This window comes from Onychostoma macrolepis, chromosome 07 (genome assembly GCF_012432095.1).
Source record: "Onychostoma macrolepis isolate SWU-2019 chromosome 07, ASM1243209v1, whole genome shotgun sequence".
Lineage (NCBI taxonomy): Eukaryota > Metazoa > Chordata > Actinopteri > Cypriniformes > Cyprinidae > Onychostoma > Onychostoma macrolepis.
Genome location: NC_081161.1, coordinates 36,834,485 through 36,860,991, shown reverse-complemented (window position 1 = coordinate 36,860,991; position 26,507 = coordinate 36,834,485). Strand labels below are relative to the sequence as shown.

Here is a 26,507-nt window from a genome sequence, read left to right as displayed (position 1 = left end):
CAGGAATTATGCGTAAATTTGTCCTGATGGCGCTTATAGGTATAAATGCCCTATTTTTGTTCTGGTTTTATCTAAACAATTTTTTTTAACAATAAACAGGGGATTGTAAATAACACAATTTTAGTAAAAGTCAATGACTGTAAGACTTGGACTTGTAAGGATATTTTTAATTGAAAATATATTATGTAGCCTATTTGAAAAACAGCCATGGGTAAAATTACCCCGTGGTGGTGTTAATATAATAATTTAATAATGTATTTTTTTTGTATAATTTCTTAATTAAAAATAAAATATTAATAAATACATCTCTGATAATCCCAGGTTGCTATGGTGACGCTGGTTTGTTTACCCATTAATATATCGTGGCCACGAGAAATTTAAACCAAAAAGACTCAAGCTTCATTTTTTTTTTTTAAACTTCCAGTGCCAGTCATTTCTTAATTTATGCCAGGAGTTATGTAAATGAAAAACGAAGTCGAGATGGATATGAAGCTTGAGTCTTAGACCTTTTTAATGATGTATAGTTTGTGAAGTTAATTGCATTCTTTTACATTAAAACTAGCAGTAACTCTGAACTAATGTAAACAAAGAGCGCTGTGCACAGGTTAAGAGATTTTAAACAAGCACTATTAATGCACATTTAGTTAACCAGATGAAACAATACACATTTTAATGCTCTAAAAGTGTGCACACATTGAGAGAAATAAACAGCAGATGTTCATATTAACAACTTCTTTAACTTGAGCAAACGCTGCTAATACACATATACATTTGTTAATAAAACGAAAGCATGCATGTTTTAAAGCTAGTGAATAAAAGGAAACAATCCACCCGCATGCCTCTGCTCAGTGACGGTGCCTGGATCAGCTGTGATCTGCGTCTCGGGCCGATGACGTCACTTCCAGGGAGGCATGCCCAGGCCTGTTGGACACGCCCCCGTCCCCTGACTCCACCCCCATGTCAAAACAGCGCCACAAAGTGAGACGCGCAGAAACATGAAGCGCAAAGGGAAAACGGTATCGCAAACTCAAACTTGACTGAAATGCAAAATAAAAGTTGCATTGCAAATAAATTAGTAGATATGGCCATGGAAAATATGTATTGCAAAATCATTGCTTTTGCTCTGTTTTATTTATCTATTTTGCAATTCTTTATTTTATTTTGCAAAACTTATTTTCTTTTGCAATTCTTTATTTTATTTGCAAAACTTATTTTCTTTTTGCAATACTTCATTTTCTTTTGCAATTCTTTATTTTATTTTGCAAAACTTTATTTTCTTTTGCATATATATGCGGCATTAAATTGACTCCATACTCCTGCGACCATGTGTCAGAACAGGATGTCCCGCCTTCAAGTGGTGCTTGATAGTGACTCCCACACCTTATTGGACTGTTCTTAGATACTTTTAAAACACTTTAATCGGTTGCAATCATTTAAAAAATCATGTACTGAGCATGGGGCGTAAGAAAAACTTTTTTTAACACTATGCAGTAGAGGGTTAATATGAATAATGATTTATTATTTTAAAAGATCGTTGAAATGTTACTATATTTATTTATTAGTACCTATTTTAATTTCAGTGTGTGACAATGTTTTATCAGAAGTACTGTCGACCATATTTTCCATTTCGAGAATGGAAGTTTCAAAAAAAAAAAAAAAAAGAGAGAATGGGAGTTTCAGACCTGAGTGGGAGGTCAGCGCCCCCTCCAGGACTTTACTGAGAAACACAGTTGTGTATGCTGAGGGGAACTGTTACTACAAACCCTTACAATGCTAAAACATTCAACCACGGATTTTCTTGTTGCAACTGGGCACAGAAGCTTCACGGTGTGCAGATTATGCAGAATCTTGGTAAAGGAGCAGTTGACACACACATGAACATTTCAATATATAGGGCCTTCTGATTTACTGATTTCTTAAATGGGCTTCAAACGGGCATTTTGTGGGATGGTCCTTCAGTATTTCTCGATCTGTAGGTGGCAGTGTTAAACTGTGAGTGAACTCTACAGTACACTAACGTTTTGTGAACAAGAATTATGGACGTGTCCTGCTAATGAGATTGAAATGTAAACCTTCCTCTCTTTGCCTTTTTATAATAATTAATATAATACCTTTGATTTACATAGTTGTTGTCGTTGCTTTTGTTGTAAACTGACACACTATATTTTCAGAAGTTTAGTAAGATTTATTAATTTTTTTATTTAGAAATGAATACCTTTATTCAGCAAAATGCGGTTCTGTTCTTTTCCTCCTATTCATCAAAAAACCCTGTAAAATCGAAGTTTTTGCAAATATATTAAACATTATAAAAATATTTACATTAAATATTATTTGTCAACATCGATAATAATAATGCATGTTTCTTGAGCACCAAATAGGCCTATTAAAATGTATTCTGAAGGATTATGTGACACTGAAGACTGGAGTGATTGTTGCTGAAAATTAGCTTTGTCATCACAGGAATAAATTACACACACACACACACACACACACATGTATATAAAACAGTAAAATGGTAAAATGTTATACATTTTAAAAAATTATATATATAAACTTACTGACCCCAAACCTCTGAACTGTAGTGTAGCCTATACAGTATATAAACTACCTCTTTGTCTAATAAATATATTTAAATGTATTATGTTTGGATATAATATAATTAAATTCTGATTGTTGTCAAATGAATATATAACAGTTTCATCATTTGCCCAGGGTGCTTGGATATTAGATTACCATTGTTCCCTTTTTGAAAGCAGGTGAGCAGACGTTACTTCTTCCTGTCTTAACTGTCATTGTGAATGTGACTATTTTTCTTTTTTAATGAACATCTTACTTCCCCCGCCTATATCTTATTGCACTGTCTGAGAAGCAGGAAGAACATGAGCTTGGTAACCACAAACAACAGTCAGTGTGAAAGCGAGAGGATTCACTTCACAACTGTAGAGCTGCACACCGTGACTCTGGACAGCTCTCGGCTGCTGATGGAGATCTACACAGAAGCAGTGGACTATCTGAAGGCCTATGGCATCTCGCCCGGTGAGACCGTTCAACCCAAATTCACATTTCCTTCAAATATTTGTCTGGTTTGTTTACTTCTTCAAAGTTATTCATTTAAAAATTAATAATCAATCATTAGTTTTGAACTGCCATTGGTCATCTAATACTCTCTTATGCAGTTCTATATATTGTGTTTTTCTGACAGTGACTGAAGATGAGACTATGGATTCTGACTTACTACAGGATGTGTTCACTGAGGAGACAGAGTGGGTTTCTCACAGCCCTTTGCAAACTGAGCCATGTTTGCCATCCACTCCAGTAAGACTGCAGTGCACAGAATGTTTACAGAAAATGAATATTTAATACAAATATATGCAGTGAGTTCTTGCCTGTATGCTGTTATTGCTACTGTCACTGGGGTATATCAGCATTATAAAACTAATGAAGATTCACACGTTATCTCCTAGTTAGTTGCTCAGTTTTTATTCTCAGTGCTGGATTATTTGTGTGGTGTGAATCTTCAACCCGGTCACCATTCAGTTATATTCAGACAATGTTGTAATGTTTTTTTCAGACAACCGAGAGCCCAGACGACCTGCTTCAGAAGAGAACAGTGGTTCTGAAAGGGGTTCTGATCAGTGAGGAGATCTACCTTACAGAGCTTGAGACGCTTCTCACGGTATTATGACTCTAAAACAGGACTTTCTTAGCGGATATTTATTAATATTATTTCCTGACCTAAGCACTTCCTCAGTACGGTATCAGAAGGCTCTTGCTTTACAGACTTTCTAAATCGCAAGTTATGAAGTAAAAACCACTCTGGTTAAACCAAAGATATCAGAGAAAGATAAATGTTATTACTGAGCTCAAACTCAAAACATCCTTCAGCACTTCTTTTTTATGATTCTCGACCAGTTTCCGATACACGTTATTTAAATCGAACCTTCTTCGCATGTGCCACTTCCTGTAGGTCAACTTCTGTTTCTCTTAGTGAAGTATTGCTTCCCTTTCTAGTCAGACCATTAGTGGTTATCATTAAACTAGAGAATTTCCAAAAAGTCCAGGATGACATGCAACATAATGTTGAAGTACAGAATGCATGAAAAGTGTCGTGTTTCTCAACCACTTCCTCACTGGAATTGTGTCCGGCATTTACCCATGAAGTAAATGTGTTCCTTCTGTGATGTATTTATAAAGTGTTTTTCAGTTACATCAGCTATTTTCAGCCTAAGTTTCATTTCAGTTCCCAGTCATTCTTTGCCATTGTGTGTCTTTCTCTGCAGCCTATGAAAGCTCTGAAGGCAGCAGCGGGAACCTCTCAACCTGTGTTGTCCACGGAGCAGGTTCAGACTGTGTTTTATCAAATTCCTGAGCTCAGAGATCTGCACAAAGACTTTTACACAAGCCTTCGGGCCAAACTGCAACCTGATGAAGTGATGGACCCGGGGTCACAACAAGGCCTGGAGAGGGAGGAGGCCCCGGTGATGCAGCTTTGCCACAGGGAGCAACATTTATGTGTGGGAGACCTGTTTCAAAAGTTTGTGAGTTGTTTTATATGCAAACATGTGGCTGGTAATGCCATTAAACTGATTGTCAGCAGGCAGCAGTGATGATAATTAAATATGGCTTATTCATTCTTGACCTAATATTTGGTGTAATATGAAGCAATTGACACAATGTTGCATCAGTTCATTGAAATGTTCACAAAAATAAAAATACAATATAGCACATATATATTAATTTGCTAGTATATTTTATAATTGCTTGATGTCATTTTGCAGGTCAACCAGTTAGGAGTGTATCGGGGCTTCATTGACAACTATGAGAATGCAGTGGAGATCGTGCAGAAGTGTATGCAATCAGACCAGCGTTTCAGGACGCTTGCAGAGGTCTTATATTCTTCCCTTTTTGTTATATTTATTATCTTTATTAGGGGGAAGCTACACAAAAACCTTTGTCTCTTGTTATCTTTATAGAGTATGATGTCCTCCAAAGGGTCAGACAATGTCAAAACTAAGTACACCTTTGAAGGTAAACAGTTCATTTTTTGCTTCCTGTATGGTTTTGAATGAATCTTTAAACACTGGTGTAAGGTCCACGCGCTTGGCCCAAGGAAGGTATCCAATGGTGGCTGAAGGTTTCTTGCGTGTTCGGTCTTTTCAGTACGCAAAATTATTACATTTAAATTATATTCTAATCTGTCTCCATTTTATTATGACCCTGAACTTAGATTGAAATGCCAGTTGATTGTTCGTTCATCTCTAATTATTATTATTATGACATTTGATTATTGTAATTAATAGTCTTGTTAGTCTAATTAGTCTAGTTACTTTATATTTACTCGTTCATTAGGAATCTATGTCGCTCAGGGTGCCTCACATTGGCCGTTTTACATGGTTTCCACGGTCACAAACTCTCCAGTCTGATCAGTAGTCACAGGTTATGACTAAATGTTTAATAGACCGCCCTATGTCACCTATGTAACAACTTAAATAAAGCTGAGATAATAATCAGCGGTTATGCTAGTACTATGAAATATGGTAGGCTAATATTTCAATAGTATTTTTATCTAGCCCCCGATAATTAATATAACTACGTACAACTTTAATAAAGCTGAGACAATAACCAGAGGTTATGGCTATTACTATAAAATATGCCTGAACCATGCTAGTATTTCAATAGTATTTTATCTAGCCCCCCACAGTTAATGCAACTGCATAACAACTTAACTAAAGTCAAGCAGTTAGTCAGAAATCTAGAAACTCACCTGATGTGCCCCATGCTCCATCTAACCTGAGATCTAGTATGTACTTAACCCTGGACGCATATTTGCAGTAACATACGCCTTCACATAATCTACTTGAGAAATTCATTTCTCATATTCATAAAATAAAATGTAACAATTTATTATCAGTCAGGTAAATATGTATTATGCCAATTATACAGCCAATTTAAAGATATCAAATCAATACAAGACATCAAAATCTCAAAGATGAATCTAGGAGTAAGATGCATACCGGACTTTAGAAAAATACAAAGTATGAAGTGTGTGAACACACTTTGTGCCACTGGCTCATTCCGGCTACAGAAGGCCCTGATCTTCTTGCAAGATTTCCTTAAGTAGCTCAGCCCAAGATAAAACATCCCCCGAAATGGAGACAGGAACTAACCATTTGAATTTGTATTGATCATGCCGAATTAACACCTTTTGGGACAGATGGTAATTTGCATGGAATGACACACCCTCTACAGTAATCAAAATATCTCTTAACTCTTAAGATCTATAACTCTTAAGATTGAGACCGTTGTACCACTCGCCCTGAGACTGTTCAAATGATACCAAACATGACTGTAAATATTACTTGCATTCCTGTAGAACATTATACTATTGACCATTATTGACCCATATACTATTGGGGCAGCCGTGGCCTAATGGATAGAGTTGGACTTGTAACCCAAAGGTCACTACTCACTGCTGTGTGTGTGTGCACTTGGATGGGTTAAATGCAGAGCACAAAATCCGAGTATGGGTCACGTCCTTTCCTTTCCTTTTTCCTTCCTATTCTGAGTGAACCTGAGTGGGATGTCTGTATGTTAATGCACTGTGTGTGTATTGTCTGTCTCAGAAGATAAAAGTGTCTGAGGTTCTGTAAATCTTACACTGCGAACATTCAGTAATTCATACATTGGAATCCACAGCTCTCCTGTATAAGCCATTAGACAGAGTGATGAAAACCACACTCGTGTTGCACGTGAGATTCTGTTTAAGATCACGTCTTACATTTAATTATAAATATTCATTCATGCCTATGGATTTATTAACATTCTTCTCTGTCCTCCTCAGGACTTGTGGAAGCACACGCCCCCCGATCACCCCGACAGCATCATGCTGCAGGAAGCGCTTCGTCTCTCCAGCAGCTTCCTATCTGGGGTCAATGAACGGTCGCAATGCAAACGTTCTGTCAAGCTCAGCAGAGGAGAGGTACTCCCCACCTCACGTGTCATGGTTACTCGTATGCAGATTTTTGTTCAATTTTTATATTTAATATTCTTCATAAAAATATATGTATGTGTGCATGTCCACAGAGACGTCAGCTGATGCGTGATGGGTTTGTGGTAGATGTGTGTGAGAACGGGCACAACCTGAGACACCTCTTCCTGTACACAGACATGCTGCTATGTGCCAGACTGACAAGTGCAGGGTGAGTCTCCACCAATCACAGGATACTTGAACATATGACATCATACTTTATATACCAGGGGTATTCAATTAAAGTTCCAAAAGGTCCCGTCTCTATATTTCCTTCCCAGCGGAGGTCCGGACAATACTTTTTTGGGATAATTATAAATTTCCATCTGGGCAGCAAAAGTAGCTTGTAAAAGAAAAAATCCCAAACAAAATAAAGCAAAAAAAAATGCAAAATGAAAATATTGGGCCAAAGCAGCAATGTCTGAGAATTTTTCTACCAAGAAATGAATAATGTTAAATATAAATATTAAATACTGAGGCAAAGCAGTGATGTCTGAGAATTTTTCTACAAAGAAATAGATGGAAAAAATGTCTTGTCACAAACCTGGTTTATTTGAACGGTTGGAGTCGTGTGACAGTTTAAAATAATTATATTTGCTGCATTCTTGTTTTCTGCAGTGTTTTAGCAAAAGATAGTTATCTGTTTTTCTGCTACTGATGTTAAAATAACGGTGTCATCTGCAGCTCTTAATGTGCCACTTTAGCGGAAGTGAGAAGCAACACGCACAGGGCAGAAAGGGCTGCAATAAAGCGCATTTGGCTCTAGATAAAATTATTAGAGGATATAGCGCTGAAAGATCATTACCATAAATGACCCTGAGCGCTTGTGGAGTTAACAGCTTTGTTCTCTTGAAGCACTGGTCATTTTTAAACTGTAGAAACGTAAAATGGTGCTACCATTGTCATTATGTCTTGCGGTACAGTTGGAGGTCTGCTATTTGAGGTCCCCTGTTATATAGTTTATATACTTTTAGAAAAAAGGTAAAAAGCTGTCACTGAGGCAAAAGATAAATAAAAGGTACATCTTTCTATCTTATTTACCACTAAATGGTATATATTAATACCATAATGGTACATATTAGTAGTTTAAAAAGTACATATTAGTACCAAAAATGTATATAGTAGTACTTTTTGAAGGGTACGGCCACAGTTTTGTACCTTTTTTCTGAGAGTATACATTATCATTTATATTTTATTTATTTATTGAACATATTAGCATGAAATGAATGTGTACTGTATAGGCTTATATGTGTTTTCATATGAAGGAGACAGGCACAGTACAGGTTTTGCTGGTACTTGCCGTTGGTTGGCCTGAAGCTGCACTGGGCAGCCGAACATCTGCCCTCATCAGAATACCAAGTGAAAATTAGTAAAACCAGAGCCAAAATGTACCAGCTCAAACAAGCACTCCAGCAACACACGGTAAGTCGGTTTGCATGTGACTGAGTGAGATTTTCAGTCCTTAAACTATAGTATTTCTGACAGTAGCCTAGATGTTAGCTAAATCTCCACACACAAAAAAAAGAGGAAAAATATTTCATAAAAATTAAAAAAAAAAAAGAAAAAAAAGAAGTCAGCAGGAAGTACCCTTTCAGATAGCAACAAGTTGATTTGTGTTTTTTACAGAAAGGAGGCAAGGTGTCAGTTTCTCGTGCTGTTGATCGCTTGAGGCGCAAACTTGAAGAGTGTGAGATCTGGCTCCTAACAAACACGCCATCTTTTACTTTAGACCTACATAGCACCAGTGGAAAGGTAAAACCACAACAGTGTCACATGTGAACACACGAGCACATTCTTTCTATCCAACAAGCATTCTTTTTTTTTATTTTCTTTTTTTTATTTTATATAAAAAAAAAAGTTTTAAGCAATTTTCACAATATATATTGTTCCAAAGCAGTTCATACAGGTTAACAGAATAATCTTTAATACCTCAAATTAGTTAAAATGAACTTAACGGTTACAGTTTCAAGTAAAAAAAAAACCTCCCTAAGTTGTTTAGTTAGATGAACCAATGTCTTGTGAACACTATGTCTTAGTATAACTAGATTAAAAGCCCTTTCACAACAAATGTGAATAATCAGAATGCCTATTAAATTCTAATTCAAGTCAATTTCTGACTTGAAATTAGGTAGTCAATCAAATTAATTAAATATTAAATAATTTAAAATAAAATAATATAAAATTGTGTAACTGTCATTTTAAACCAGAAAATATTAACGTAGATAAAGCATTGTGTGAACGTTTCGAAAAAAAAGGTATAGGCTTGATAGATAGATGTAAATAAGATGTTTGCAGTTCATGAAGCCTTTAAACTACACATCTGTCCGGTTATTGGTCAATAATGATTTTTCCTTTCACAGAGTCACACTATCCGACTGTTTTCTTTGTATGACCTGACTGAGTGGAGAGAAGCCATTGAGAAACAGAGTGGAAACTGTGAGTGCATCTTCATCCAACTGTGTACTTTGTCCTGATGATTGATTGCCTAATTATAACCCCACGCATGTGTGTGTTTGTGTGTGTGTGTGTGTGTGTGTGTGTTTCACAGGTATCGAGACGGTTCCTCCAGACCTGTTGTCTGTTACCGGTTCCTGTATCAAACTCAGAATGACTCAACAACCTCCCCTTCACTGCGTTCAGTCCAGTAAAGCTCCCTCTGTATCTTTCTTTCAGTAAATAGTGCTCTCACAATCATCTCAAGCACACTTGTGCACAATGAACATTCTCGCTTCTATTGTGTCTTTCTCAGATGAAAGTGCTCATATATGTGGGAATTTATATGTGATGGTTCAATCGGCGTGTGGTCTGCAAAACCCGAGCAGTAAGTGGCAAAACACACGTAGTCTGTATGAGAATGGAAGTTTCCGAGCCACACATCAAACCCACAAACTCATCACATACATTCTGCACTAAATATGAAGCACGTATTGCTTTTATCAAGCACTGTTGCCAAAGTAACACACCACAAAATGTGCCCAAATGAGGTTTAAAAAAATGAATAAACATAAAATAGCATCTATTTTTCAAATAAAATACTATAGTATGTATGGATTGAACAATATATTCCAATAAGCTTCTTGTCTTTATTTCATTTGACCTTTCAGGTGCATATGTGTGTGTGGAGGTAGATGGCTTTGAGTTTTATGACAGACGAAAACAAACGTGCCTTTCGGCCTTCTGTGTTACACCACAATGGGATGAGGTGAGTGGGTAAAAGCCATTATGAATTTTTAGAAATTAGATCATGCATTCTGTGGTTTGCATTGTATTTAATATACTGAATTGATTTGAATGTTTCACTATGTGTTATCGTCTATAGGAGCTTGTGTTTCAAGTGGAGGGAGCTCAGCAGCTGTTCCTGGTATTTGTGTCTCAGTATGAGAACGGCACACAGGATGACATTGTGGGTAGGGCGGTGTTAAATGTGAGTTCATATACTTTTTGCTTCATTTTGTGTCCTTTGAAATTAATTGTTTATCCAAACATAAACATCTTGTCATCATCTCTCCATCTTCATTTTAAACCGGTATGATTTGTGTTAAAATAAACCTGATTTTTAAAATAACTGACTGGATTCACGTAAAACAGTCATAAGATTAAACCACCTTTAGATTAAATTGCACTAATTTATACCGTTTTAGATCAGTCTGTACATTTAGTTATTAATGTGATGCATAAAAGAGCCATATATGTATGTGTTTACAGCTGGACACTGACAACATGTTTAAGAAGTGGAAGAAAGTCACTTGTTCTTTGGGCCAAGTTGATGTGACCTTGTCAATCAAGTACATGCCCCACCCTCTCGATCCTCCTAGCACCACCCCTCTAGTACAGGAACCGGTGTTCTGTGTGCCGATTGGACAAGTGGCAATGTGAGTTCACAATCTAAAAATTACTACAACTATTAAGATGTTGCAATGATATTTTGTTAAGATTATAATAATGTTGCAGTATTATGAATGAATGAAGAATTTATATAGCACTTTATTGTGTACTGCTGTACACCCAAAGCGCTTTACAATCATGTGGGGGTTCTCTCCTCAACCACCACCAGTGTGCAGCATCCACAGTTCAACGGCGCCAGTGCGCTCACCACACACCAGCTACAGGTGGAGAGGAGAGAGAGAGTCATAGCCAATCAAGTGGATGGGGAATATTAGGAGGCCATGACTGACCAGGGCCAGTGGTGGCAATTTGGCCAGTACATCGGGGTTACACCCCTACTCTTTACGAGAAGTGCCATGTGATTTTTAATGACCACAGAGAGTCAGGACCTCGGTTTAACATCTCATCTGAAAGACGTGTCCTGTTACTATACTGGGACGTTAGGACCCACACAGACCACAGGGTGAGCACCCCCTGCTGGCCTCACTAACACCTCTTCCAATAGCAACCTAGTTTTCCCAGGAGGTCTCCCATCCAGGTACTGACCAGGCTCAACCCTGCTTCGCTTCAGTGGGCAACCAGTCTTGGGCTGCAGGGTGATATGGCTGTGGCCAAAACTTACAATTATGCAATTTTATGCCAATATTATGTTGATAATAATTCAATATTCTTTAAATTTAGTCTTTTCATACAGTGGCTCCAAAAAGTAAACACTTACGCCACAATTAAAAATGTATGGTCAGTGCCAATAGCCTCGTTGGCAGCACGAGGACATGTAGCGTTGTTGTGCTTTGGGCATCCCGAGTTCGATTCCCGCTCACGGACCTTTCCCGATCCCACCCCCCTCTCTCTCCCAATTTGCTTCCTGTCCACTTCCTGTCTTATCTAAATAATTGCATAAAAAATGCCAGAAATAAATCTTGAAAAAAGTATGAATGCCATTTGAATACCAAGTATTTATTTTTAAAAATCTTACTAACCCTAAGCTTTTGAACAGTATTGTGTGTGTATTATATATATATATATATATATATATATATATATATTAGTAGATTCTGGTTTTCAAACATTAATGAAGTGTCCATAATATCATGAACTCCATTTGTGCTTATTCTGCTAAACACCAAATAATCTGTTAATTAGGAGGAAAACTGTGTGTTACAATTCTAATAAACTTTCCTTCGTCATGAAGTTTTAATGTGCTGGTGTTCACGTTTGTGATTCTTGTGTTTTAAGATGTGTAGAAATAGAGGTGTTTTGTCATCAAAAAAGGAAGAGGAAAATGAAAACGGAATAAGAAGAAGTGTTTAAAGGCTTAATTGTGTCTATGTTTGTGTGTTTACAGGCAAGAGAGCGTGCTGGTCCCTCACATTGTCCGTTCCTGTGTGGAGGAGATTGAGAGGAGGGGTCTGAAAGAAGAGGGGATCTACAGAATCTCAGGAGCCAGCACCGAGATACAAGCACTAAAACATGCATTCAACACTAGTGAGTGTGTGTGTGTGTGTGTGTGTGTGTGTGTGCGTGTGCGCGCGTTTTTGTGACAAATGAGGACATAAATTTGTATAACGACATGGGTATGACCAGTGTTGGGGGTAACGCATTCCAACTAACGGTAATCAGATTACTTTTTTCAAGTAACTAGTAAAGTAACGCATTAATTTTTAATTTAGAAGGAAATATCTGAGTTACTTTTTCAAATAAGTAACTCCAGTTACTTTGTTTCCCATGTATTGACTGACAGCTCTCATGTTGCTGTGTTGAGAGAAATTGGGAGTAAGTGCAGAGGCGTTGTGTGTGAACTTGATCTCACTGTAGTTCTAGACTAAATATGAACATGTATTTACTCATCTCACCTCCACAAAAACAGATTCAGTGTTCCTCAAAATCAATAAAAACAGTCAAATGCAAACTCAGAATATTATATAAACCTGTGATAATTAGATGTTAAATAACAAGACAAATTTCATTTATGCATTTAATCCCATTTTATTAGCCAATGTCTTTGCTACTGAGCTTCGATGATCCAGTTCAACCATACTAATAAGCAAAAATTACACATTTGTATTTCATTTTTGTTATTGCTGAATAGTGTTGAATTTTCTTCTCCTGCGTCATATTCTTGCGATTTGTTTGAGCTGCGCCCTCTACTGTACAGACGTGAATTTACATTTCCTTCAGCCTGAGGCGTATTCATTTCACTTTTGTTGTGAAAGGGCTTTTACATTTCATACACTTTTTTTATATTAAAAACAAGCAAGCAAGCCCTGCCCAGATTTAAAAAGTAACTGAAAAGTAACGTAACACATTACTTTCCATAAAAAGTAACGAAGTAACGTAATTAGTTACTTTTTAGGGAGTAACGCAATATTGCAATGCATTACTTTTAAAAGTAACTTTCCCCAACACTATGACATAGGTATTACAAGGACAAGGTGACTTTTCTGGACATTACCCCATGTCCCCACTTTTCAAAACGCTTATAAATCACACAGAATGGAGTGTATTGAAAATCTGAAATAGCACAAAGTTTCCTGTAAGGGGTAGGGTTAGGTGTAGAGTTGGTGTAGGGCAATAGCACATACAGTTTGTAGAGTATAAAAACCATTACGCCTATGGAATGTCCCCACAAAAAAAAAAACGTGTGTGTGTGTGTGTGTGTGGGAAATTGTCAACAGATTCTCACAGCACTTATCTTAAAAGTGTACTTATCTCAAAAGTGTGTCTCTCTCTGTAGATTACCGTGAGGCTGTGAGTAAACTGAGGACTATAGATGTGAATGCTGTATCAGGCACTCTGAAACTGTACTTTAGAGAACTTCCTTTACCTCTTATTCCCTCTGAGCGATTCAAGGAGCTTGCAGATGCACTAGGTGAGGCCTTCACACACCTGAACACACAGTTGCACAGGTCTGTGCATAAACATGCAACATGAGAACAGTAAACATGATGATGATGAAGCATTTAAAATGATAATACATATCTCTTTCTCTATCCGGTTATGGCAGAAATTGGCGATCCATATCGCAGGGCCCACAGCATGCTGACTCTGTTGCAGGATCTACCAGATGTAAACCGCAACACTCTCCTCTTCCTCTTACATCACCTGAGACGGTACACAACATCCTTTCAACTCATAACTGTCAAAACACTGATTTAGTTTCACCCCAGACTAACCTGAATCACTTTCGGCATTGATGGATGTAAATAAGAAAAAGGTTTCTCTGTTTTATTTTTCCTCTCCTTCTCACACCTCTACTTTCTTTTTGTGTTTCTCAGTGTTGCAGAGAGGAAGGAAGAGAATAAAATGTCTCTGAGTAATTTGGCCACAGTGTTTGGCCCCAGCCTCTTGCGCCCCCCAGTGGCTCGTGTCGACATTTCTCAAGAAGTGGAGGTTCAGGTGAGTTGATTCTTTTTTTTTACAAAATAAATGTTTGATGTGTCCAGTGTGGTAATGTGTTGTTATAAATAGACCAGTGATAACATTTCCTTGAATCCTGGCCACTTACACACACATGCAGTTTTCTCTTCTGGGGTTTGTTTTAGAAGAAGTGAAACAAAATTTTTCTGCACTCAATGGATACTTGAGTATCTTCTCTACAACTTATGAAATATGTGTTTTTTTTTACAATTCCATTTGTTCTGGGATAATGGACTATTTAGCCTATCTTAAATCAACAAGAAAAGAAAATAATACAATATTTTTATGTTCATATGAACACTTTATTAAAGCCAAGTTACATTAAAATAGCAGCAGGTTAATGCATTTTTTAACTTCATGTTTATCTTTTTTTTTTTTTTTTGTAAAAGTTTCTTTGTAAGCAACATAATTTTTTTTTTTGCTGAGCTTGTTTATAGGGCTGCACAATTTGGCTAAAAATTTAGTGATTATATATATGCCAATTTAACTTGACAGTATTATTTAAAAAAACAAAGAAATATTAAACAAAATAAGAAATATTATTATTGTAATATTCCACTGTAAAATAAAATTGTAATATTTAAGAAACGTTATATATTAATAATTATTACATTATTGACAATTTAGTAAATTTGCAATGATAATATTTATGACTGTCTTAACTTCTTCATTTTCAGACGTTAAACCATCAAGCTTTAATTTTGCTTGTCTTTATAATCACTTCTCTTTACATTCACTCTTAAACACTCATTGCATATATTTATTTGATTAAATCTACACTACATCTTCATTAAATCTATGCACTAAACTATATCCCGATTTCAGTTAATCGTGCAGTCCTACTTATAATTGTTGTTTGAATATAATTATTAATAGTCAACTTTTTGCAGTCTATTAGTTATTTCAATTTTTGTAAGAGGCAAGTAATTAATTAATGCTAGTTTGATTTGAAGACCAGTTGCGAGCATCAGAGGTGAGCATTAATAAATTGACAGATTAATCAGCCAATCAAAGTAAGGAAAAGAATATGAAAGAGGGGTCTTATTGCATTGACAGGATAATGAGCCAGTCATAGCCTGAAGGAGGCACTGCGTCCTCTCACATTATTTTTCACACGCGTGTTTTTGTTTCTCATCACAGGTTCAGGTGATTTTTCTCTATCTGCAGAGTCAGAACCTTCCAGAAGCAATTCTCACAAAACATCTGGACATTGATGATCTAGAGACATGAGCCTTCAACAACCAGACTCCTTTTCTGTCTTCTTATCCGTGGTCGTTTGTAAATTTGTAAAGAAAAAAAAAAAAATTCTGTTTAGCTCACTTTATTTTAGAGATGTTTAATACTTTCAGATTTTTAATTTCATTAAAAAAATGACATAACCACGAGTTGATTATGTTTTAGAGCTTCAGTTTTAAGGTGCTGTCACATTTTTCTGCAAAAGTTTGCATGCGAAATTTAGTCAATCCAATTGAAATTTGTGCAAACAGGAGTTTTACATGGAGTTTTACCGCACCTTTACAGGTCAGAATGTGGACACTTAAAAAGTATAACTGACTAGTTACTAGTAGTGAGAGAGAACTATATAGATATAATAAAAAAAAAAATAAAACTAATTAAACCAAATAAAATGAATTTAAAAGAAAAAAAGCATACAGTACAATCAAATTAAATAATAAAATTACTAAAATTTTAACATTAAAATGAAAACTGGAAAAATAAAAACTAATCTAATGCATTTATTAAAACTAATAGTATTTTAATTATACTAAATTAACACTGGCGAAAACCTGTTTCACACGGGGTCCTTTTCTGTCCCTTGAAACAGGACAGAAAAGTATTTTCTTGTACGTAAAGAGCTCTACTGACTAGGACCTCATTGAAACAGAGTCTCTGGGTGGGCCAAGAGGGCAATAGGGGAGAAAGGTGAAGTGAGACACTTGTAATATCCTACCACAGATGGCCAACTCTTTCACACACTCACACACACACACACGCACTTGTGGGGGTCACCAATAACTCTGCCGCTCTCCCGCCCCCTCACCCCACCTCCATGCAAATCAATCCGCTACGGTTCAGCTCCAACAAGACCAAGTTCACCATGACATGCACTAGCACTTCAAAGAGATCCATGCTTCCTAACCTCTCCCCCACCGTCGCTGGGTGTTGCTTTTCACCTCAGCTTATGCCCCACCTGGCCGGGGTGGGATTCACTCTCCTTCCCTCCGCCTGATTTTGACTTTGATCCATAATCCAAACTTGGAAATGCGCTCCCGTTCCCAGCGTTCCAGGCAGGAAAAGTGCAGCAATGTCAGATGTGTGCCATAACGCCATCCAGACATGCCCCGGTTACAACACAGCATCAAATGGGTTCTGAAAGAAGTCGGTGCTCCCACGCGAAAATGGCCACCAATAAAACAGGTTCCTGTGGTTAAGTGCTAGCGCAGAAGGGACGATCAGAAAAGATCTTGCCATTAGAATAAAAGAACTGAATGATGGATTGAATGGGAAAAGCACAATGAAAGACAGACGTTATTAATAACGGCTGTATCTCTGTAGCAGGTCAACCTGAAACTGAGATTTGAGGGCATAGTTTGAAATGTACATCAGATGCTAACAGATGAAATATAGATCACTCTAGTAAAGGTTTTCAAACATTTTGATCCCAAGCAACCCTAAATATGATCCCCTTGCAAGGGAACACCTTCCTAAAATATAAACAGAGCTCTGTATTTTCACATATTATATAGATCAGCTATATCACATATACTATGTGATAAATAGTAAAGACAAGTTGTTTTAAGCTTTATATTGTATTTATATATAATATTTATATATTTATAAATTCTCTACTCCAGTAAGCAGTGGGTAAAAAAAAGTTCTGGTAATGCAAGATGTATACACATTTTCAGTTCAATATAAAATATATTATACTTCTAATATAATAGTTCAGTATAAAAAATATTTATAGCACTTTTAACAATAAATATTGCTGTAAAGCAGAGGTGCCCAAACTTTTTAATATGAAGGGCCAAAAATCAAATTAGATTGAGAGCTGTGAACAAATGTAAATGTTGTTCTACTATCCTATATTAAAAATTAACACATATTTGATATGTTTAAATATGTTCAAATTATTTTTAAAATTCACTATTCAAATATTGTTTCTTACATTTCAGTAAGAGATATAAACATAAACACAAATATAATTTTAATTGCTTAAAAGTTGTACAGTTTCTGGGGCTTAACCCATGTGTTCCTGCTTGCTTATACAGAAAAAGCAATATCTGCCTCTGGGAATAGCATCTCTGAAAGGCAGGTGTTTTCATTCTTTTTTAGTTTAACCCCTCACTCAGCCTAATCAAGCGGGTTGAAGTTCATTTTAATTTTAGCAACTAGCATCATGATGACATACAGTCCACTAAAAGCCTAAATGTGATTTGATAGATTGAGGTCACACCTGCCATTCTGTCATTGTTTGGATGTATATTTTACACATTACCTATATGTATGTTGAGGTTCATCAGTGTGGTACAGTGAACCAGTATACTGTATATATGTAACACAGATGGCACCAGTTTTATTAGAGCTAACAGTGAGCAGGAATCTTGTTGCCATGGACGCAATGTGTTCGTATGAGAGGCATGCATGCAAGGGATCAACTGGATTGACCTATTCACTCTCGGGTTAACAGAAGCCGTGTGTGTATCTGGTTCCCTGTGCCCGTCTGTGTATGTGCGTGATCTCAACGAGAGCGTGTTAGCAACATGTTCGGGAAGGCTTATTAAACAGTGAGGTTCAATCAGCAGTATCACTACTCACACTGTGGGAAAGAACAGAAGAAAGAGAGCGAGTGAGCGTGAGTGTGGTAGAGCTTGTTGAACTTTGCCTCTGTAACATACTGTAGGCCTCGTGTCTCGTAAAAATTCTTCTTGCCAGCCAGTAAACACACGGGGTCCAGAACTCAGCGTTTATCCCACATGTATTCAGTCTGTCTGTAGTCAGGTTAGACACCACACTGAATTTTACATAAAGGCCGTGAGGGATAGACAGTCTTTACAAGGACACGCACTGTATAAAGGTGCCAGATCACACAATTTTAATAACTCACAACTTTAAAAGCTATCTTATGACGTTTTTGTTTCCTGTTTTTTTTTTTTTTTTTTACCTTAAAGATGGTTTGTAAGCTCAACAATTGATAGTTTTCACGTGACCTCACACCCTTATAGGAACGCCCACCTGGAGGACAAAACTAAGCTTTGCTCCACTGACCGACAGCTATTTTACGCAAATTGCGTTAAGTAGTAATGTAGTAAAACGCAGATACTAAAAGGCGAAATTCAGTAAACACCTTATTGATGATGTATATTTTGTACAGGCAAGCAGATGAAGCCAGAATACGAACACAATGTGCAAAGTTTCCGGCCTCATCTGCGAACTATGCATCCTTAATATGGTGATTACTGAATTTGATCTTTTAATATTACTGTTTTAAATATATTAAGGCACTTTAAGTGTTTTTACAACGTTTTGTCGCACTGTTTAATGATTGAAATATTGCCACGGGTGCTTAATATGGATTGCAAATGCCCAAAATTTGCATTTTGTTCAAATAGGCTACCTTTGTTTTATTCTTTTGAGAGCTGATCTAAATATTTGCGGCTGGGAAACAGATGGAAAACGGACACGCTTGTCCTGCAGTTCTATGGATGTTTTTCCCTCCAAGTCTTCGAGCCGCTCACGTGACTGAAAGCTGTGAATTGATATGTTGTTTTGATCCATTGAACTTTACTTCTATCCCTCACAGCCCTGTCCGGAAAAAAAAAAAAAAAAAAAAGGCGTCACTTTGAAAATTCGCTTTGACCACATTTGAAGCATATTCATTTGTTCAAAATTAATTAATTAATTAATTAACTAATTAATTAATAAAAATGAATAATAATAATAATAATACAATAAATAAATAAAATCGAAACTGATGAGGCACTTACAATGGAAGTGAAGGGAGCTGTTTTTTGGAGGATTTAACAGCAGAAATGTAAAGCTTACATTTTTTTAAAGCTTATAATTCATTCTTCTATTAAAACCTGTGTATGATATGAGCTGCAAAGCTGTGTAATTTATCATTTTAAGGCGAGACACTGCAGGTAAATAGGGTAAAAAAAAAAAAAAATTAACTAATAGTTATCCCCTTACTTAGATCTAGTGGGTTGATTACATTGATAATTGCGAACATTTTTTGTATTACAAGTTTTAATATGCAAATGAGGCATTATTTAATTAAATATGTACTAATTTGCATACATTTCTAGTACAAAAATCTAAACACTGGATGAAGTCAGTTTCAAATTTCTTGTTTAATTTGTTTGACATATTAGGGTCAAACGTTTTTACAGAGGGAATTTTGAGTATCTCATTTTGTCACTTCATAATTCAGAAAATACTTAGAACAGACAATATATTTTCACAATTTTGGGGGGAATAAAATGTTGTATATAATCAAGCAAATTATATATGAACAAATCCCTCTGTAAAAACCTTCAGGATATAGAAAGGAATAAAAATGTAAAGTTTGGTGTGTGTAAGTGCTACTGAAGTGGAAATGTATGGCTCAGTGTAGGAGAAAAAAAAATCTCATTTTGAGAAAACGGCCTTTAAATATATGTATTGTAATTGAAATCTATTGACACAAATAGATAAAGTGCTAGAAAAGAAACAATTAACAGTGTCTCTAGGATGTTTTCTCTCCACTAATCTGAAAAAAAAAAGCCCAAAATCTCAAATTTGACAGGTGGATGAGAAAAACTGTTTTTGCCTGCAGTGTCTCCCTTTAAGACGTTTCAGCTGTTTACGGCGCTGCGTTGTCATGGCGACGAAGCTGTTGTTACGGTCACGGACCTGCTACAAATTGGACAAACCTTTACTGTGTAGAAGGTTAGTAAATTATTTCTACAGTGGGATATAACTTTACACAGAAAAGGTTAGTAAAAGATGTCTACAATGGGATATAACTTTGCACAGAAAAGATTAACGTTAGTGAGCGATTTCGTTTTACACTAAAACCGTGTTAACCACTAAAACCGTGTTAACCACAGCTAAGGTGTTAACGTTGTTTACGTCTTGATTGACTTCTGAAACAGTATTTTAACTTTTATGGTCTCCTTCACTTCCATTTTAAAGGTTTTCTTTTTCTTTTCTTTTTTTCTTCAATTTTTTCTTTTCTTAAGAAAAGGAGGGGTGATTTGGTAGAAAAGGAGCATGTTCATTTGGTAATCAACATTATTCCACAAGTGCTGTCGATTATTGAACTTGTACTGAACCCAGAACTTAATGATTAAATGTAGGCTACAGGTGAGTTTGGAACATTTTTAATGTGACCAAAATGTCACACATGCCATGTATTTAGACATCTCACAACTGTGTGTCCACGGGGGTTCTGATAGTGTTAGGAGTGTGTTATCTGATACACGTACTTGGCTGCTAGACAAAATAGAGGACATGTGGATAGTAGGGCACGAGAGTTAGCGAGTAAGACTTCCTGCAATATTGTTCTCAAAACAAGGCAAGCGCGGGGCAGTTTGGCCCTTCAAGCTGTGGGAGATTTTTTACACTAAATTAACTGTCGTCAGTCAGCCAGACAGGAAGGCTGGGAACAGGTGTTTCCTGTGCAAACAAAGCAGGTGCATCATTGGCCGTCTCGCTCGCTTTTTCGGTCTCTCTCCATTTGTCTTTCCCCTTTCAGTCTCATGTGCATGAACTTTCCTTCATTAGTACTTTTTTTTTCTATAAATGAATCACATTTATATTATAATTTACTTCTCCTTTTTTTTATCATTGTTTTTTTTTTTTTTTATCCCTTGTGAAAAAGAAGTGTTCTTAATTGCAGTAAAAGTGTACTTTTTGTGTACTTCAATTATTAAAAGTATACTTTTTAAAAAGTGCACTTGAAGATAATATAATATAATTTAAATTAAAGGCCATTTAAGTGTACTTAAAGAGAGTACACTTTAATGACAATAGGTCTTAACATACTTAAGTGCACTTTTTAAAAATTCCTGTACACTTATTTTGATATATTTATCAATATACTAAAGCACATGTAAAGTAATTTATTTTAATTTCAACTTAAGTGTGTTCTCCAAAATTACATTTGTTAATGTATTTTAAATGTATTTAGTCTATAATATATACTATGTATTCTACTTAAAATGTATTTTTCTTCTAAACTTAAATACACTTTCATATACAGTATACTCCAATAAAACTTATTGTTGACATTTTCATCACCAGCTCTTGCGCTATGAACTCCATGAAGTTTCATTTTCGACATAATATTTGACATACAGTGTCATTTATGAGAGTAGGGTAGAGTGGGGGGAAACGCCCCACTGCTGTTTTTCCCAAAATAACCACAAGATAATGTCAAGATACATTTTTATTGTAACTATGGACTACTTTGACAAGAGTGATGTAGTAGTTTTCACCATGAAGCTTACACTGGTGATGTACCGGAGAGAAAACGGATTTCACAGTAAATTATCTAAATTTCAGCAGTAAGAATTATTATTATTATTATTTTTAAAGTTTGTTGTTTTGTAGAACATCACAGTTATGTATGATATGAGAACAGTTGGGCCTGTATATAGGGAGTGCATGTTATTTAATAAAAATATATAATTATATTTTCAGAATGACATGATTTTTTTCTCAAACATAATGTGTGGGGTAAACCTCCCCACCCCCCGTCCTAACTGGAAAAAAAAAGACAATCCTTAAGGGGGGCGTTTTCCCCCACTCTACCCTACTGTATTTGTATGTAATAGTAGCCTACTGTACTTTACATCTGTGTACAGAATACTTTCAATATCATGTTGTTCTAAGTCACTTAAACACACTTTTAATTGCATTAATTGCAAGCAAAAGTTTAACAGATCTAAACAAAATGAATTTGCATTCAAATACATTTGATTTTAATTAAACTAGGCTACACTGCACTGTAAAAAATAACTGTGAATGAATTAGTTAGGTGAATGAGTCATGAATGAGTCTACACAATGAATTAGGACAACTTGAACTTGAACAGAAAAAGAGGTGAATGTTAGAAGTTAGAAGTTTTTAATGAATTGTTGCCCAGTCAGCTCACCCTGATCACACATGACAAGCTAAAAGTGCTATATTAAATCACTATGCCTATGGATTTTAAATGCTTTGAATTTTCCATTTGCAAGTAATATATTCCCACCTGTACATTTACAGATCCCCCTCTAATCATCATATATTTTACAGGTAACAAACCAAAGGAAGAGGACAGCAGCTTTGCTGTATCAGTCGTGGTAAATACAGGAACATTCTTCATGAAGAAGTGCGAGAGAAGCTTGCAAGGCAAGATGAGGGGAAAAAATTAAAGGTACCTTTCTTCAATTTCATAGATTTTGGGATATTTATCTATATTTGGGTAATTTATAAAGTTATGTTTATTCCCTGTAAAGTAGGAATAAAAAATGTTATCTATTTTTAAAGCCCAGTGTCAGTGAAGATGGTGTGATCGGGAAATCTGGTGTTTGTAGGAAATCTGAAGGAACATCTCCCAGCATTCTACTACGATGTTGCCCTGATAATTGAGGTAATTCACCTCTTAGGTGATGCAGATGTGGCCAAAAGTTTATACACCTTGCAGAATAAACTGCTTCATCAGAGCAGAAATTGCATTTTTTTTTAATGATTCTACCCCTCTACCTGTCACACCTTAGGACTGTCTGTGTGTGTTTTCTGTCTTTGTGCTCCCCATGACTTAGTTTTCCCTCATGTATGCCCATATTTGGTGTACCTGTTCCTGTTAAGTCCCCATTTAGTTAATTCAGTTCCACCTGTGTTTGATTAATTACCTCGTTTAGTTTCTGTTACTTAAACCCTGTGTTTTCCACTGTCCAGCGTCCGGTATTAACGTCAATATTGTGTTCCTGTGTGTCTGCCGGTCTTGTGTTACCCCATTTTGAGAAGATTAAAGACTGTTTCTTTGAGTTTTACCCTTGTCTCCTTGTTCCTCGTTTTGCCACAGTTTGCAATTGTGACAGAACCCTCTTACTGCTTAAATTATTAACATTTTGCAGATACTGCACGGTGTATATAAACTTTGGACTGCAACTGTGTCTATTGCTTTCACTCATCAATTTATAATGACTGGATATGTTTTATAACAATTGTTCTTCTTTCTTTCCTGCCTCTTTGGAACATTTCCGTTCACAGAGACTGTGGAAAGATGGTGTGCAACTTCATGACATTTGAAGTCTACTGCTGATGGAGAGCTTCTGGGACATTGACAAACAGTATTTCCCAGCAATTTTATTTGGAGTTCTATATTTTTTATTAATTTTATTTATTTAGTCAAACTTGCATTCACTAATGCTGGAGTAAGATTTTAGAAGAAACCTTTCAGTCCTGTTTAATGTTGGTGCTAGTAAAGGTTTGAGAATGTATGACCTGGTTTCACAGACAGGGCTTAGACTAAGCCAAGATTAGGCCATAGTTCAATTAGGACATTTAAGTAATTTTCATTAACATGCCTTAGAAAAAACATTACTGGTGTGCATCTTGAGACAAAACAAAGGCACTGATATTTTTAAAGATCAGTCAGTGCAAGTTTCTTTCAGTTGAAACAGCTCAGAATTACATTCGTTTCAATTCAAATGAGCTTTATTGGCATGACTTGCACAGTATTGCCAAAGCATAATTATAGAATTACATTTTAGTCTGGGCCTTGTCTGTGAAACCGGGGGTACCATTAACACAGTTTGGTAATGTTTTACAATAAGGTCTCATTTGTTGTACATGGAATGATAATTTTCTTGATTTTGTTTTTGTTTTGTATTAAGTGTGTGTGTTAGTAATCCTATACGTTATGGAGACCAAATGACTCCACAAGGATAGTAATACCACTAAATGTTGACCTTGAGGACATTTTTAGGTCCCCAATGAGGAAACAGGTTTATATGGTAAACGTACCTGTTAAGCTCACCAAAATCTACTTTGAGACATTTTAGTGCACAAGATATTGGTTTCAGTACAAAAAGGTATGTTAAAATAAAATATTAATCTCTCACACAAAAATATTTTATTTTAAATGACAAAAGCATTTCAGATTAAGATTAAGATATACATCATTCAATTCAAAAAGTCCGGCTATGCTTAATGGGTTCATTTTTGTACCCTTTAAGCACAGCCCTGTTCCCATTAAGCTCACATTGTGTTTTATTAAAAATTCTTCTTTATTTTAAGGACATTTTTAAAGAATAATTGTAAAAATATATATTTTTGAAGGTACAAAGCCAGTCACAAAAAAAAACAACACTAAAATCAAGCAACAAGGCATTCAGTTTGATCAATAATATATTCATAACGAAGTGTCATTTAAGCACATTGCAACATCTAGACTAGTCCACGTTCAGCTAAGTAACACACATTCAAAAATCAAATAAAGCAAATCAATAAAACATTTAATTAATGGGGATGAACACAGAAACTAGCCTCATTATGAAACCTCTTGTTAAATGGATGTCAACTTATCTGTAGTCTCTTATGGCTGGAATATACATGATTTTTGCCCCGATTTTCCACAGATTTACAGTCTGGAGAAGTTGATGCTAGTTGCCAAAGATCAGAGCCAGTCTGCAGATTTGAGTTTACAGAATCCATAGAAAATCAATTAACTTAACTTAAAGTGACAACCATCAGTTAATATTTAAAGTCTGTTGATGAAGTATTTACATAGATGTTCAATGTGGAAGATCTTAAAGAGAGCACACTGAGCTTAATTGGAGCAGCAACCATTTTTAATAAATTTAATGTAATCTTTATTAAAATGACAGGATTTTGCTAAATAAATAGTCTAGGTCATGTATTAAGTTCATACATATTTTAATATGAACAACTATTATTAACAATATCAATGAAAATATACTTTTTCTTACTGATGTCACACTGAAGCTGTGTGATTTTCATAGTAGTGCACCTTTTAAGCTCACCTTAAAACAATATGAAATCTTTAAAAATTACAGCACTGTAAAACGACAGACCAGCAATAAACTGTCAATTTATAATATTATGGATGTAAAAGTACAAGCCAGTAATGCCTGTGAAGTAATATGTTAGCGTAGCACACAATCTTATACAGCTAGTCAGCTAACTGTGTTCTGTAGCATCTGCGCTATGTTGCTAAAATTATATTTTGGATCTAATGTAATTTTTTTCCACATCCAAGTTCCAGGTTATAATATGCAAAAGTCTGAACATTAATTTCTTAATTTTACAATAAGTAGTGAAACTTACACAAAATAAAAGCTTAAACGTCAAAAAAACGCACATTTCACTCTTTTGGTGAAAGTTTTTAGACAGCTTTCAAAATGGCCGACAGACAGTGTGAACACATGGAGACCCATATCTCAGAGTGCAATTATCTGATTGACTTGAAATTATAGGAGGTATATAGTAACAAACAAACATATCAATTGGTTAAGACATCAAGTAGGATAATAAATTATTATTAATTTTTTTTATAATTTGATCTCAAAAATGGAAGTGTGCTTAATGGGTACGTTTACCCTACATCATACAGAATGATGTTTTGGCGAGATTAGGTACTTTTGTATGTAAGTGATTTTGCATTGTTCTCCAGACTTTTTCTAATAAGTGAGTTAAAGTGTTGTAACTGTGTATAGTGTTGGGTTTTGTCTTGTGCATCAGCAAAAAGCTTTTTTGTGTATTTGTTTTAGAGATTGTTTTGTCAATAAATGTAGAGAGTTTTCCATTTTGTGTTTGTGTTGATTGTAGTTGGGTAATTAAGAGATTTTTTTTTAAATAAAATTTTAAATAGCCTATGCTAAATTTCAACTTTATTGCCAGAGATATATGACATTGACGTACATTGAAATGGCATTTAATTATATTTTAGTTCACATTAATTGCTTATTCAGAAGTACATATTTACCATATTTCAAAGTACATATAAAATATACTAAAGTCCCACTTAAGTAGTTCAAAAATATCACTTAAAAGTTCAACTAATTGCATTTAATATAATTTTAAACTGTAATATATTTGAAATCAATTACAAATAACATGCATTTAGGTGGTGGAAAACATTACATTTAATTCACGCTTAAGTGACATTAAACTGACATTAAAG

At 35.5% G+C, this 26,507-nt stretch overlaps 1 protein-coding gene and 1 long non-coding RNA gene across 6 annotated transcripts; both read left to right on the top strand.

The window, feature by feature from the left end:
• Positions 1–884: 884 nt before the first annotated feature.
• On the top strand, positions 885–16,934 carry si:dkey-33c9.6 (active breakpoint cluster region-related protein). Of its 5 annotated transcripts, none has more exons than XM_058783547.1 (24): positions 885–978; positions 2,713–2,756; positions 2,870–3,036; positions 3,203–3,315; positions 3,572–3,676; positions 4,281–4,538; positions 4,779–4,886; positions 4,974–5,028; positions 6,697–6,749; positions 6,842–6,979; positions 7,084–7,199; positions 8,293–8,449; positions 8,654–8,779; positions 9,388–9,463; positions 9,576–9,671; positions 9,777–9,848; positions 10,132–10,229; positions 10,347–10,451; positions 10,733–10,899; positions 12,258–12,397; positions 13,647–13,781; positions 13,917–14,022; positions 14,188–14,308; positions 15,470–16,934. In XM_058783547.1, exons 1-24 carry the CDS (start codon positions 958–960, stop codon positions 15,557–15,559), a joined length of 2,667 nt encoding a protein of 888 aa, XP_058639530.1. In that variant the 5' UTR covers positions 885–957; the 3' UTR covers positions 15,560–16,934. The 5 variants fall into 5 exon arrangements, with proteins under 5 accessions (XP_058639530.1, XP_058639529.1, XP_058639527.1 ...); XM_058783546.1 differs by lacking the exon at positions 885–978 and adding an exon at positions 1,703–1,851 and having other exon boundaries at positions 2,873–3,036; XM_058783544.1 differs by lacking the exon at positions 885–978 and adding an exon at positions 1,703–1,851.
• A 2,850-nt stretch (positions 16,935–19,784) lies between these two features.
• Positions 19,785–24,595, top strand: LOC131545024 (uncharacterized). Its single transcript, XR_009272299.1, has 4 exons — positions 19,785–20,260; positions 22,613–22,733; positions 22,847–22,949; positions 23,573–24,595. It is a non-coding gene; the product is annotated as an uncharacterized LOC131545024 (long non-coding RNA).
• Positions 24,596–26,507: the final 1,912 nt, after the last annotated feature.